The sequence below is a fragment of the Phyllobates terribilis genome, unplaced genomic scaffold (genome assembly GCF_046119375.1).
Source record: "Phyllobates terribilis strain yellow unplaced genomic scaffold, ASM4611937v1 Scaffold_10__3_contigs__length_209671492, whole genome shotgun sequence".
Lineage (NCBI taxonomy): Eukaryota > Metazoa > Chordata > Amphibia > Anura > Dendrobatidae > Phyllobates > Phyllobates terribilis.
The window spans coordinates 192066695-192083001 of record NW_027362770.1 but is presented as its reverse complement, the minus strand read 5'-3'; the positions used below and the strand labels follow the sequence as shown (position 1 = coordinate 192083001).

The window sequence follows — 16307 nt, the reverse complement described above, 5'->3', positions numbered from 1 at the left end:
AGGCAGTATTATAGTAGATATATATTCTTGTACACAGGAGCAGTATTATAGTAGTTATATTCTTGTACATAGGGGGCAGTATTATAGTAGTTATATTCTTGTACATAGGAGCAGTATTATAGTAGATATATATTCTTGTACACAGGAGCAGTATTATAGTAGTTATATTCTTGTACATAGGGGGCAGTATTATAGTAGTTATATTCTTGTACATAGGAGCAGTATTATAGTAGTTATATTCTTGTACACAGGGGGCAGTATTATAGTAGTTATATTCTTGTACATAGGGGGCAGTATTATAGTAGTTATATTCTTGTACATAGGAGGCAGTATTATAGTAGTTATATTCTTGTACATAGGAGCAGTATTATAGTAGTTATATTCTTGTACATAGGAGCAGTATTATACTAGTTATATTCTTGTACATAGGAGCAGTATTATACTAGTTATATTCTTGTACATAGGAGCAGTATTATAGTAGTTATATTCTTGTACATAGGGGCAGTGTTATAGTAGTTATATTCTTGTACATAGGGGGCAGTATTATAGTAGTTATATTCTTGTACATAGGAGCAGTATTATAGTAGATATATATTCTTGTACACAGGAGCAGTATTATAGTAGTTATATTCTTGTACATAGGGGGCAGTAGTATAGTAGTTATATTCTTGTACATAGGGGCAGTATTATAGTAGTTATATTCTTGTACATAGGGGCAGTATTATAGTAGTTATATTCTTGTACATAGGAGGCAGTATTATAGTAGTTATATTCTTGTACATAGGAGCAGTATTATAGTAGTTATATTCTTGTACATAGGGGGCAGTATTATAGTAGTTATATTCTTGTACATAGGAGCAGTATTATAGTAGTTATATTCTTGTACACAGGGGGCAGTATTATAGTAGTTATATTCTTGTACATAGGAGCAGTATTATAGTAGTTATATTCTTGTACATAGGGGCAGTATTATAGTAGTTATATTCTTGTACATAGGAGGCAGTATTATAGTAGTTATATTCTTGTACATAGGAGCAGTATTATAGTAGTTATATTCTTGTACATAGGGGGCAGTATTATAGTAGTTATATTCTTGTACATAGGAGCAGTATTATAGCAGTTATATTCTTGTACATAGGGGGCAGTATTATAGTAGTTATATTCTTGTACATAGGGGGCAGTATTATAGTAGTTATATTCTTGTACATAGGGGCAGTATTATAGTAGTTATATTCTTGTACATAGGGGCAGTATTATAATAGTTATATTCTTGTACATAGGAGGCAGTATTATAGTAGTTATATTCTTGTACATAGGAGCAGTATTATAGTAGTTATATTCTTGTACATAGGGGGCAGTATTATAGTAGTTATATTCTTGTACATAGGAGCAGTATTATAGTAGTTATATTCTTGTACACAGGGGACAGTATTATAGTAGTTATATTCTTGTACATAGGAGCAGTATTATAGTAGTTATATTCTTGTACATAGGGGCAGTATTATAGTAGTTATATTCTTGTACATAGGAGGCAGTATTATAGTAGATATATATTCTTGTACACAGGAGCAGTATTATAGTAGTTATATTCTTGTACATAGGGGGCAGTATTATAGTAGTTATATTCTTGTACATAGGAGCAGTATTATAGTAGATATATATTCTTGTACACAGGAGCAGTATTATAGTAGTTATATTCTTGTACATAGGGGGCAGTATTATAGTAGTTATATTCTTGTACATAGGAGCAGTATTATAGTAGTTATATTCTTGTACACAGGGGGCAGTATTATAGTAGTTATATTCTTGTACATAGGGGGCAGTATTATAGTAGTTATATTCTTGTACATAGGAGGCAGTATTATAGTAGTTATATTCTTGTACATAGGAGCAGTATTATAGTAGTTATATTCTTGTACATAGGAGCAGTATTATACTAGTTATATTCTTGTACATAGGAGCAGTATTATACTAGTTATATTCTTGTACATAGGAGCAGTATTATAGTAGTTATATTCTTGTACATAGGGGCAGTGTTATAGTAGTTATATTCTTGTACATAGGGGGCAGTATTATAGTAGTTATATTCTTGTACATAGGAGCAGTATTATAGTAGATATATATTCTTGTACACAGGAGCAGTATTATAGTAGTTATATTCTTGTACATAGGGGGCAGTATTATAGTAGTTATATTCTTGTACATAGGAGCAGTATTATAGTAGTTATATTCTTGTACATAGGAGCAGTATTATAGTAGATATATATTCTTGTACACAGGAGCAGTATTATAGTAGTTATATTCTTGTACATAGGGGGCAGTATTATAGTAGTTATATTCTTGTACATAGGAGCAGTATTATAGTAGTTATATTCTTGTACACAGGGGGCAGTATTATAGTAGTTATATTCTTGTACATAGGGGGCAGTATTATAGTAGTTATATTCTTGTACATAGGAGGCAGTATTATAGTAGTTATATTCTTGTACATAGGAGCAGTATTATAGTAGTTATATTCTTGTACATAGGAGCAGTATTATACTAGTTATATTCTTGTACATAGGAGCAGTATTATACTAGTTATATTCTTGTACATAGGAGCAGTATTATAGTAGTTATATTCTTGTACATAGGGGCAGTGTTATAGTAGTTATATTCTTGTACATAGGGGGCAGTATTATAGTAGTTATATTCTTGTACATAGGAGCAGTATTATAGTAGATATATATTCTTGTACACAGGAGCAGTATTATAGTAGTTATATTCTTGTACATAGGGGGCAGTATTATAGTAGTTATATTCTTGTACATAGGGGCAGTATTATAGTAGTTATATTCTTGTACATAGGGGCAGTATTATAGTAGTTATATTCTTGTACATAGGAGGCAGTATTATAGTAGTTATATTCTTGTACATAGGAGCAGTATTATAGTAGTTATATTCTTGTACATAGGGGGCAGTATTATAGTAGTTATATTCTTGTACATAGGAGCAGTATTATAGTAGTTATATTCTTGTACACAGGGGGCAGTATTATAGTAGTTATATTCTTGTACATAGGAGCAGTATTATAGTAGTTATATTCTTGTACATAGGGGCAGTATTATAGTAGTTATATTCTTGTACATAGGAGGCAGTATTATAGTAGTTATATTCTTGTACATAGGAGCAGTATTATAGTAGTTATATTCTTGTACATAGGGGGCAGTATTATAGTAGTTATATTCTTGTACATAGGAGCAGTATTATAGCAGTTATATTCTTGTACATAGGGGGCAGTATTATAGTAGTTATATTCTTGTACATAGGGGGCAGTATTATAGTAGTTATATTCTTGTACATAGGGGGCAGTAATATCTGGGCTGTAGGTAATTGGGCCTAGCAGGTGACAATGGTGGTGACACAGTGGTGGTGGTGACGGAGTGTGGCACATGACGTCTTTGCGGTGTGGGGCGATCCTGCAGTGACGCTCGGCTTGTACCGGGTATTAATCAGGGTCTGTCTTCGTAGTGTAATGTCGTTACGTTCGCTGTATGGTTGCAGTAATATCATTGTGACTTTGCCCTTTAAGGGTTGGTGACATCAGTCGGACGTGAGACGCATTTCAATCATTATTTGGTGGTGCTCGCAGTCCGGTGTTGTGTGATTAGATCTCTTCCCATATAGACCTGGTGGCTGCGGTGGGTGACGGGTTGGGGATGATTCCGCCAGTTGCATAGTGTCGGGGGGGAGATGGCACCTGTGTGCGGGCGCAGCGTGGCATGACCCAGCACGGTGCCGTTATCTGCCCCTCTGATGTGTGATTGTGCACGGTGACCTCTGCGGATGACGAGCCGCCGGCTCCCGAGTTGCTTTGGTAACAAGAATGTGCTGTCATCCTGAGCGCTTAATCTTCCATATAATCGCACGTCTGTTCCTTCCCGGTAGAAGGGTCTTAATGGTGTGAATGCCCTTGATCTTTCTTAAAGGGATGGGATCACCTTGCGGCCATTTGTTTCCCGATAATGTGATCTATAATCAGGATTAATGATCATAATTAGAGAATTCATGTATCGGAGTCAGCTTGAAATTACGGAAGCAACTGAGGCTTTATATGTATTTCGGTCATAGAGCCCATAGTATGAGGGAAGGAGAGAGATGCAGCTGCAGCATCTGTACCTCCATGCTGTGAATCTGCATGCTGTGAGAGGGGAGAAGGACCAGCCAGGTGGAAGAGAAAAGACTTCAGAATATACAAGTTAGATACCTCCATTGTTAAGGAAAGTCAGTATCCCAAACAGGCTGTATCCACAGCTTTCGACCCAACCAGTTTTTGTGCTGATGAGGTTCACAAGACCGAAACAGATCTTCCCATCAAAAGGCGTCTTCAAAGAGGAGATAACTGAGACATTTATCTACTCTCAAGAGACATTGATCTCAAGTGCAGCCATAGATCAACATTATATATAACTACTGGAATCCTAACCTGCGCTGATGAGGGTAATAAGACCAGAACTGGTCTCCGATGAGGTGACACCCACGTCGTGCTCCAAGCTTGGTACACGCGCAAGACAGACTCACGGGGAAGCCATATCTCGGCATTATACATGGCTAACAGGAATCCTAACCTGCGCTGAGGAGGATAATAAGAACAGAACTGGTCTCTGATGAGGTGGTACCCAAGTCATGCTCCAAGTTCAGTACAAATACAGGGAAGCCATGCAATCGCAACTCGCATAGCTAACTGGATTCCTAACCTGTGCTGATGAGTTCCACAAATCCTGAACCGGTCTCCAATGAGATGATACTCAAGTTGTGTTCTAAGCTTACAACAAGCACAAGACAGACTCACAGGGAAGCCATATATCGGCATCATGCATTCCTATACTGTGCTGATGAGTTTCACAAGACCAAAACTGGTCTCTGATTAAACAGTACACAACTCATCCTCCAATGTTACTACAAACATGAGGCAGGCTCACACAGAAGCATCCCACAATGCTAACTGGATTCGTAAACTCTGCTGATGAGTTTCCCAAGGCCAAAACAGGTTTCTGATCATCCGTTGCCCAAGTCATGCTCCAAGCTTACTACAACAACAGGACAGACTAACTGGAAAGCCATGCAAACCACATCTCGCAAAACTTACCGGAATCCTATCCTGTAATAATGAGGGTAATAGGACCAGAACTGGTCTCTGATAAGGTGATACCCAAGTCATGTTCCAATCTTGTTACCAATATGTGGCAGAGTCACAGGGAAGCCATATATCTGCGGCATACGTGGCTAACTGGACTCCTAACCTGTGCTGATGAGTCTCACAAGACCAAAACCGGTCTCTAATTAGGTGATACACAAGTCATTCTCCAAGCTTACTACAACCTCGTGTCAAACTCAGAGAACCCATGTAAATGACATCCCACATAGATAACGAGATTCCTAACCTGCGCTGATGAGTCTCACAAGGTCAAAACAGGTCTCTGATCAGGTGATACCCAAGTCGTGATCTTCCTGCAGCCACTAGCCGAACTCTAAGAAGCCATGTAAATGATCTTTTACATTGATCTCTTGACTCCTGATCTTTGCTAATGAGGTAGACAAGACCAGAACTGGTTTCTTTAATAATTCTTTGGTAACATAACCAGGCGGACCCCAGAAATACCAGAACTGTTTTTTTTGATGAGGCGATACCCAAGTTGTGTACCGAGCTTACTAGAACCACGAGACAGACTCGCAGGGAAGCCATGTATCGTCATCATACATAACTATCTGTATACCTACCTTGTCCTGATGAGTCCCACAAGGCCAGAACTGGTCCTCAATGAGATGATGCCAAAGTCCTACCCTGATCTTGCAACAACCATGAGACAATCTCACAGAAAAGCCTTAAGACCGGCCTCTCACACAGCTAACTGTATTCTTATCTTTTACTGATGAGGACCACAAGACCTAAACAGATCTGTCTATAAAAATTCTCAAATGACATCTATTTTTTTTTTTTTTTTCAAAGTTTCCTGTTTTCCTCTTTATTCCAGATGATTTTACTTGACTATTTTATTGAGGCACCTTTCTAACAAATACGATTCTTAATCTGCGCTGATGAGGTATACAAGACCGAAACAGTTCTGCGGGACACCGCTTAGGCGGATCATGCTGGGAGCGGTACTTTTGCCACACATGGGGAGCAGTATTGTCATACCCGCTGACCGGGGGTAAAGAACACGTTCTCGTATATTAAGGACCACGTCTTTATTCCATAATAAAGTGCATTGGTTACAGATCGTAGATAAGACTAGGGGGAGATTCACACTGCAAAGAGGGAGACACTGAGCCGACAGCACTAGGCGGTGACAGATACATATATTCCATCCTATGTCATAGAAAAATATATTGTTTGTACAACTTTATCTATAGTCCAGTCTCCGTCCGATAACATTCTCCAACATTTTCTGTGCTTTACCAGACAAAAAAAGGAATTTTTTTTTTTTTTTTAGAAATATTGGAGTTATACTAGGAAGTGCTGCCATTTTGTGCAGAAAATGGACGAATAAATTCGCAAAATTTGTACAATTTTCCTAAATGCTAGATCTACTCCCGGAGTGGATCCGATTTTGTGAAAATACCGCCATCACCTCAAACTCTGGCCTGGGTTTTCATTGCACTTTTCCATACCTATGCACCAGCTACATTTTGGACTACAGTACCCATCCTGCTTTGCTTCTTAATTACCAGTGCATTCTGGGATTTTGCCTTGGAGAGCAGCTGCAGAGCCCGGAGGTTGTCTTCCTCCTCCTCCTCCTCCTCCTTCCCGCTTGCTCCTCCAGCCGCTTCCAGCTGTGTTGCTCTTGGTAACTGAGTGCGTTGCTTCAATGACATATGGAAAAGAGGCATTTAAAAAATGACTCAAAGAAATCACGGCGGCTTTCGAGTCCCAGCGGCCTCCGACTCCGGGATCCTTAATTAGCTGATTATGAATCAATCCATCTATACAGAAGTCTTCCAAAAAAAAAAGAGAATCTCTGCCAAATACTAGGGAAAAAAGAAATTCTAGCAAACGGGGGAGGAGGAGCTGGACGTGGCTGCCGTATTTATTGCCGCTTTTTTAGGGAAAGGGGGAAAAAAATAGAGTCTCTGAGTTGCAATCCTGTACAAGATCAGTTACGAGACAGGGGGTTACGGTGGATCTCCACATCTGACCACAGACTCGTACAGGCATCCTGAGACTTTTACATGGTCCTCGGTGACCACCATGTCAGAGTCCCACTCCAGGTGTAAAGGGTGAGTTTTTATTTTTGCTCATTTTGCATGTGGTCCACTTGCACTTTCCGGGGGTCCCACATTAAAAAGTTGACGTGACCTCTCCACAATTTTTGGATTACGGTATTTAGCAGCCGGTGGATCTAGATATTGAATATTGACATCTGCCTTGTGACGCAGACTGTACTAAAGTTGTTCCATGGCTGACTTCGATAGATTTACACCCCTTGGACAGTTTCTAGAAGGGTCGTGAATTTGTCCATTTTCTTTAGGGCGCAAGAACCACCTAATTTCTAAGATGGATCATTTGCAACCTCCACTCATGGTGGACACCAGATGCGTTCCTCATGCTACAGATGAAATCTGCCGCTGCTCTTCTTGTTCTCCTTCTGCGTCGCCCATGAGGGGCTGACGTTTTTTCAACTCTCGGTGGTACTTTGCCATTAAAGAGGCGTAGATACACCCGTAAGCCGCTGCAACCACCATCATGATGCAAACCACCCCACAGACAACTCCAGCAATAATCACAGTGCCGATGGCTCGCCGGACGCTAGCAGGGCGGTACCTCTGTTTTTGAGGACAGTCTGGCCCTGGTTCTGGCTCCGCGTGGGCGGGGCTTGTTTTAGTGCAGGGCGGAGCTAGCCTATCAGCAGGCCCCGAATTGTTCTCATCCTCTAACTGTGAGCAGTAGCTGAACATCTCCACGGGGACCATGCGTATGTCCCTCCCCCGAAGCTCCTTTGGAAGGGTGCACTGCAGCTCGTCAATTTTCCCCCCTGTAGGGATAGAAAATGGGGACAAAGGTTAATTTATTTCTGGATTCTAAAATGTTGACTTGTCATGGACCAATGCAACGGGTGGAGTAGACGCAACTTGGAGAACCCGTGTTGCGGATGCCTGGAAGGGAACGCGCCGTGTTGGGATCAGCGGCACTCGTAATTATCGTCAATCACGGGGACAAAAAGTTAGAGTACATATAAGAAAAGGGCATCTAAGGCATAGAGGCTCACTTTACAACTACTACCGGGCCCCTGTAGAGAGGGGCCCCCCAACCTTGTTTGGCTGCATCCATTTTTTTTATGGATCTTGAGAACCTACTCAAGTATCGTAGAAAGGGGTCCCATGTGGCTAGAAATGTGGACACGTAGACCAGCCCCAGTTTAACTTCTGCCATGGAGTCCCATCAAAGGACCCTGTGCACTTTTTATTGGACCACCACCTGGACAACATTACTACGGATTCTTAGCTGGTTCCCAGATAAAGAGATTAAAGATTTTTTTTGACCCTAATGTAAAATTTGTATCAGATTTTTCTAATAGGACCCTGAGCCCCGGAGGACCACAGAAGGTCACCAAAGAAGACCTCAGATCTCCGAGATCCAGTGGAGATCCACATTGATAGAAAGGTTCCACCAGATCATCTGGACAGAAGTGTAGCTTGTTTGGGCTTCTAACCTAATCACCCCAATTGCCACCATCTTCCTGGTGTCCTATCTTTTCTAGGAACCAGATCGACCACTATGTCTATACCTGGACTATGACAACCCAAGAGGAGATGGAGCACATGCGACTCGAGGTCTGAAGAATTAGGGACTTTGTGAGGACTGGTGACCCCGGATCTCCTGGCGGCTTACCTCTATAAGAGAACCACTCCATCCAGTGCTTGAAGTCTCGAAGGTTGCAGTCACACTCCCACGGATTGTCACCGAGCTGAATGTTCTCCAATCCACCTAGAGGTTCGAAGGTCAACCGCTCCAAGCTCTGCAGACGATTGGAGCGTAGGGACAACCAGTGCAGGGTGGGTAGGTCGTCAAATAGTCCCGAGGGCAGTAAGGACAAGAAATTGAGGGAGAGGTCCAGCCGACGTAGCTGCGGCAGCCCCTGGAGGAGGTCACGCTCCACTCCGCGGATGCTGTTGTTGCGCAGGCGTATCTCCGTAAGGTTCACCAGGTCCCCAAACACCTGTGGCGGCAGCTGATCCAGGTAATTGTTGGAGAGGTCCAAGCGGTGCAAGGACGTCAGATTGGAAAAGGGGCCTCCAGACAAGGAGCTTATCCGGTTGTTGAGGAGCAGGAGGATTCGTGTGTCCTGGGAGATGTCCGTGGGGACGGATGTGAGTCCTCGTCCGCTGCAGTCCACCTCCATGCTGCTGCTGTTACAGGTGCAAGATGGCGGGCAGGTGAAGAAGGATGAGGCGACACACAGAGACAGCGAGCAGAAGAGGACTGGAATAGAGATGAAATACGAGGAATTATCGGGCAAGAAGATTTCCTTAAAGGGGGGTTCCACGTCTGATCACATACGTCACCTATCCAGAGGGGTTCACAAACTTTACTAAGGGGTCAGTAAATCCCTATTGATTGCCAAAATGACTTGTAATATCATATACTACACATTCAGAGACTGATCACCATCCAGATATGGTCCTGCTCACTGAGCTGACGAGTTACCTACACTGATACACAGTAACAAAGTCTCAGCTCTGTATGGGACTTCATCCTCTGGATGTAAATGCGAATGTTTATATTCATTGGCAGCAAGCAGAGATATTAAAAAAAAAAAAAAAAAAAGTTTTGTTTTTACAGGTAGTCATTTTTTTTCTGTTTAGTTTGGTGACCCTTTGTCTTGGGGGTTGGAGGGGTGGTCCTCGCTCGTCTGTTTCCCCCCATAATCATCCTTTAGCCTCTCATCTGAGTCCTGCGGGTTTGTTGCCGCGCTTTCATCCCACGTTTGAAGCTATATTTAAGGATTTTCTGAAGTTGTTCACCTTCCCCCCCGGTGGCTGCAGTGAATGCAGCGCGGATATTGGATTTGCGGAGCTGAATAGCCGCCTGCCGTGGCCTAGATATTGCGTAGAGTCAGCGGAAGAACAGACGGGGGCAGCCGGCTTGTAAGAAACGAGTCGTGATCCATCCCTGAGCCCATAAGATGGCAGCCAGGAATCCAGGACACTTGGGTGAGCGCCCGACTGATGGCCACTCAAGAGGTTGTGCTCCCCGGCCTCCAGAGGGGGCTCCTAGGCTGGCACTAATGGGGGCTTCTTTAGTTACCCCTTGCAGGATTTTGGCTAGTACTTGGAGGCTTCCATGGCTGGCATTTGGGGAGACTTCTGTGGCTACCAGTTATGGGGGCTTCTTATACTAGGACTTATGAGACCTCTGTGGCAGAAACCTATGAAGGTGCTTCTATATCTACCATTTATAGGGGCTTCTATATCTACCATTTATAGGGGCTTCTTTGGCTACCACTTATATGGGCTTCTATATCTACCACTTATAGGGGCTTCTTTGGCTACCACTTATAGGGGCTTCTTTGGCTACCACTTATAGGGGCTTCTTTATCTACCACTTGCAGGGGCTTCTTTGGCTACCACTTACAGGGGCTTCTTTGGCTACCACTTATAGGGGCTTCTTTAGCTACCACTTATAGAGGCTTCTTTAGCTACCACTTATAGGGGCTTCTTTAGCTACCACTTACAGGGGCTTCTTTATCTACCACTTACAGGGGCTTCTTTGGATACCACTTATAGGGGCTTCTTTGGCTACCACTTATTGGGGCTTCTTTATCTACCACTTATATGGGCTTCTTTGGCTACCACTTATAGGGGCTTCTTTAGCTACCACTTATAGGGGCTGGCTACCACTTATTGATGCTTCTTTGGCTACCACTTATTGATGCTTCTTTGGCTACCACTTATAGGGGCTTCTTTATCTACCACTTACAGGGGCTTCTTTATCTACCACTTACAGGGGCTTCTTTGGATACCACTTATAGGGGCTTCTTTGGCTACCACTTATAGGGGCTTCTTTGGCTACCACTTATAGGGGCTTCTTTATCTACCACTTATAGGGGCTTCTTTGCCAACCATTTATAAAGGCTTCTTTGGCAGCCACTTATGGGGGCGACTGATGCTGACACTTATGAAACCTCTCTGGTTGAAAATTATGGAGATTTTTTTGGCTACCACTTGGTACTTAGGGGGAATTCTGTGGTTGGCATTTATGGGACTTCTGGTGTTAGCACATAGGGGTCTTTTTCTGGTTGGCACTTAGCAATTACGGGGCTTCTGTGACTGGCGTTTATCGAGGTTTTTGTGACCACCACTTTCGTGATCATTGGTGATTAGCATTTTGGGGTTTTCTGGAACATATAAACTTCCTTTGGCTACCATTTATGGCTTTTATGGCCATCTGGGTGGGAACGATGATAATTTTTGCAGACAAATCCAATGTTTTAAATGAAGACCCCCAGCCATGTTCCGTGCAGCCCCTCATTCCCCACATATTACCATGGCATGATCTACATATCTGATATCCTGCACTGAGCCGGGGGTTGGACACGAGGACCCTGGAGGTCCCTTCCAGCTCTAACATTCTAGGACTCTATGATGACCCCACTGAGCTGATCCGGGGAGTCCTGAGTTACGGCACTAATGTCTCGTCTACCAGATTTAGACTTTTTAAAGGGTGAGAACGTTGAATAGGAGAAAGTGGTTGGGACGGCCCCCCATAATCCGACTACAATACATTGCAGCCACCGCCGGGGTTGTCACCCAGCTTTCCCCAGACCCTGAGCTGACTTTGATTCTTTTTTATTATTTGCCAGTTTCTGCTTCAAGTTTCCAGGTATAAGACCTCCGTGATCAGAGTCTCTGCGGCCCCCACCATGACACATTTCAGGTTCTCGCACAGCGAGGTCAATAATAATGAATATTTTATGGAGATGAGAAATGCGTCGTATTGTTCAGAGGCCGGAGCGACTTCTCATGTAACAGATCCAAGTGAGACTGGTCCCCGGGGGGCGCCGCTCCCTTGAAATGCACCCCGTTCAGCACCATAAATATTTAGTGAGAGGTGTCGCTGCTGCAACAGATCTTATATACAACAAGCAGAAGGAAGATATCCATCCGCCCCTGAAACATCGCCACCGGTGATTCCACAAAGCTGCATCATTAATCTGAGTTACATCCTGTATTATACCCCAGAGCTGCACTCACTATTCTGCTGGTGCAGTCACTGTGTACATACATTACATTACTGATCCTGAGTTACCTCCTGTATTATACTCCAGAGCTGCACTCACTATTCTGCTGGTGCAGTCATTGTGTACATACATTACATTACTGATCCTGAGTTACATCCTGTATTATACTCCAGAGCTGCACTCACTATTCTGCTGGTGCAGTCACTGTGTACATACATTACATTACTGATCCTGAGTTACATCCTGTATTATACTCCAGAGCTGCACTCACTATTCTGCTGGTGCAGTCACTGTGTACATACATTACATTACTGATCCTGAGTTACCTCCTGTATTATACTCCAGAGCTGCTCTCACTATTCTGCTGGTCCAGTCACTGTGTACATACATTACATTACTGATCCTGAGTTACCTCCTGTATTATACTCCAGAGCTGCACTCACTATTCTGCTGGTGCAGTCACTGTGTACATACATTACATTACTGATCCTGAGTTACCTCCTGTATTATACTCCAGAGCTGCTCTCACTATTCTGCTGGTGCAGTCACTGTGTACATACATTACATTACTGATCCTGAGTTACCTCCTGTATTATACTCCAGAGCTGCTCTCACTATTCTGCTGGTGCAGTCACTGTGTACATACATTACATTACTGATCCTGAGTTACATCCTGTATTATACTCCAGAGCTGCACTCACTATTCTGCTGGTGCAGTCACTGTGTACATACATTACATTACTGATCCTGAGTTACCTCCTGTATTATACTCCAGAGCTGCACTCACTATTCTGCTGGTGCAGTCACTGTGTACATACATTACATTACTGATCCTGAGTTACCTCCTGTATTATACTCCAGAGCTGCACTCACTATTCTTCTATTTAATTTCAAAGTGTCTGAAGTGAAATGTATGAATGTTTCATTAGATAAATGATTCGCCGCTTCTCCTCCGAGCTTCATCTTTCCTCTGGGCTACAGATAAGTGGATCTGACTGAAGGGAGACAGATGAAGCGTTCCTCGCTGTATCCCCTCCAGTGCCGGAGCGGTGTATAGGAATATCCATAAGGCCAGGAGCTGCTATAGGAGAGAGGCTCGCGGCCAAACAATTCATATTATGTCTCTACTCATAAGGGTGTAACAAAGCTCATCTTCTCACCTCAATATTCATTGTCCACAGCCACCACTAGGGGGAGCGCCCTGTATACAGAGATACATGATAAGATTCTGTCTGCAGCCACCACTAGAGGGAGCTCCCTGTATACAGAGATACATGATAAGATCCTGTCTGCAGCCACCACTAGGGGGAGCTCCCTATATACAGAGATACATGATAAGATTCTGTCTGCAGCCACCACTAGAGGGAGCTCCCTGTATACAGAGATACATGATAAGATCCTGTCTACAGCCACCACTAGGGGGAGGTCCCTGTATACAGAGATACATGATAAGATCCTGTCTGCAGCCACCACTAGGGGGAGCTCCCTGTATACAGAGATACATGATAAGATCCTGTCTGCAGCCACTACTAGGGGGAGGTCCCTGTATACAGAGATACATGGTAAGATCCTGTCTGCAGCCACCACTAGGGGGAGCTCCCTGTATACAGAGATACATGATAAGATCCTGTCTGCAGTCACCACTAGAGGGAGCTCCCTGTATACAGAGATACATGATAAGATCCTGTCTGCAGTCACCACTAGGGGAAGCTCCCTGTATACAGAGATACATGATAAGATCCTGTCTGCAGTCACCACTAGGGGGAGCTCCCTGTATACAGAGATACATGATAAAAGCCTGTATGCAGCCACCACTAGGGAGAGCTCCCTGTATACATAGATACATGATAAGATCCTGTCTGCAGCCACCACTAGGGGGAGCTCCCAATACAGAGATACATGATAAGATCCTGTCTGCAGCCACCACTAGAGGGAGCTCCCTGTATACAGAGATACATGATAAGATCCTGTCTGCAGTCACCACTAGGGGGAGCTCCCTGTATACAGAGATACATGATAAGATCCTGTCTGCAGCCACCACTAGGGGGAGCTCCCAATACAGAGATACATGATAAGATCCCGTCTGCAGACACCACTAGGAGGAGCTCCCTGTATACAGAGATACATTATAAGATTCTGTCTGCAGCCACCATTAGGGGGAGCTCCCTGTATACAGAGATACATGATAAGATTCTGTCTGCAGCCACCACTAGGGGGAGCTCCCTGTATACAGAGATACATGATAAGATTCTGTCTGCAGTCTCCACTAGGGGGTGCTCCCTGTATACAGAGATACATGAAAAGATCCTGTCTGCAGCCACCACTAGGGGGAGCTCCCTGTATACAGAGATACATGATAAGATCCTGTCTGCAGCCAAAACTAGAGGGAGCTCCCTGTATACAGAGATACATGATAAGATTCTGTCTGCAGCCACCACTAGGGGGAGCTCCCTGTATACAGAGATACATGATAAGATCCTGTCTGCAGCCAAAACTAGGGGGAGCTCCCTGTATACAGAGATACATGATAAGAGCCTGTCTGCAGCCACCACTAGGGGGAGCTCCCTGTATACAGAGATACATGATAAGATCCTGTCTGCAGCCAAAATTAGAGGGAGCTCCCTGTATACAGAGATACATGATAAGATCCTGTCTGCAGCCAAAACTAGGGGGAGCTCCCTGTATACAGAGATACATGATAAGATTCTGTCTGCAGTCACCACTAGGGGGAGCTCCCTGTATACAGAGATACATGATAAGATCCTGTCTGCAGCCAAAACTAGAGGGAGCTCCCTGTATACAGAGATACATGATAAGATTCTGTCTGCAGCCACCACTAGGGGGAGCTCCCTGTATACAGAGATACATGATAAGATCCTGTCTGCAGTCACCACTAGGGGAAGCTCCCTGTATACTGAGATACATGATAAGATCCTGTCTGCAGTCACCACTAGGGGGAGCTCCCTGTATACAGAGATACATGATAAGAGCCTGTATGCAGCCACCACTAGGGAGAGCTCCCTGTATACATAGATACATTATAAGATCCTGTCTGCAGCCACCACTAGGGGGAGCTCCCTGTATACAGAGATACATGATAAGATCCTGTCTGCAGCCACCACTAGGGGGAGCTCCCTGTATACAGAGATACATGATAAGATCCTGTCTGCAGCCACCACCAGGGGGAGCTCCCTGTTTACAGAGATACATGATAAGATCCTGTCTGCAGCCACCACTAGGGGGAGCTCCCTGTATACAGAGATACATGATAAGATCCTGTCTGCAGTCACCACTAGAGGGAGCTCCCTGTTTACAGAGATACATGATAAGATCCTGTCTGCAGTCACCACTAGGGGGAGCTCCCTGTATACAGAGATACATGATAAGATCCTGTCTGCAGCCACCACTAGGGGGAGCTCCCAATACAGAGATACATGATAAGATCCTGTCTGCAGCCACCACTAGAGGGAGCTCCCTGTATACAGAGATACATGATAAGATCCTGTCTGCAGTCACCACTAGGGGGAGCTCCCTGTATACAGAGATACATGATAAGATCCTGTCTGCAGCCACCACTAGGGGGAGCTCCCTGTATACAGAGATACATGATAAGATCCTGTCTGCAGCCACCACTAGGGGGAGCTCCCTGAATACAGAGATACATGATAAGATTCTGTCTGCAGCCACCACTAGGGGGAGATCCCTGTATACAGAGATACATGATAAGATTCTGTCTGCAGTCATCACTAGGGGGAGCTCCCTGTATACAGAGATACATGATAAGATCCTGTCTGCAGCCACCACTAGAGGGAGCTCCCTGTATACAGAGATACATGATAAGATCCTGTCTGCAGCCACCACTAGGGGGAGCTCCCTGTATACAGAGATACATGATAAGATCCTGTCTGCAGCCACCACTAGGGGGAGCTCCCTGTATACAGAGATACATGATAAGATCCTGTCTGCAGTCATCACTAGGGGGAGCTCCCTGTATACATAGATACATGATAAGATCCTGTCTGCAGTCATCACTAGGGGGTGCTCCCTGTTTACTGTCTTATTATTGTATTTGTGTATATATCTTTATAT

The 16307-nt window shown here is 43.8% G+C and overlaps 1 protein-coding gene across 3 annotated transcripts in view; it reads right to left on the bottom strand.

Moving 5' to 3' along the window:
- Nucleotides 1-6213: 6213 nt before the first annotated feature.
- LRTM2 (leucine rich repeats and transmembrane domains 2) overlaps nt 6214-16307 on the bottom strand; it is a 44604-nt gene continuing 34510 nt past the window's right edge. For all 3 annotated transcript variants that reach the window (XM_073650384.1, XM_073650385.1, XM_073650386.1), the window contains 2 exons: nt 8870-9460; nt 6214-8012 (listed from right to left, as the gene is read on the bottom strand). In XM_073650384.1, coding sequence (XP_073506485.1) covers nt 7582-8012; nt 8870-9460 — 1022 coding nt within the window. In that variant the 3' untranslated portion in view covers nt 6214-7581. The remainder of the gene's footprint in view (nt 8013-8869; nt 9461-16307) is intronic.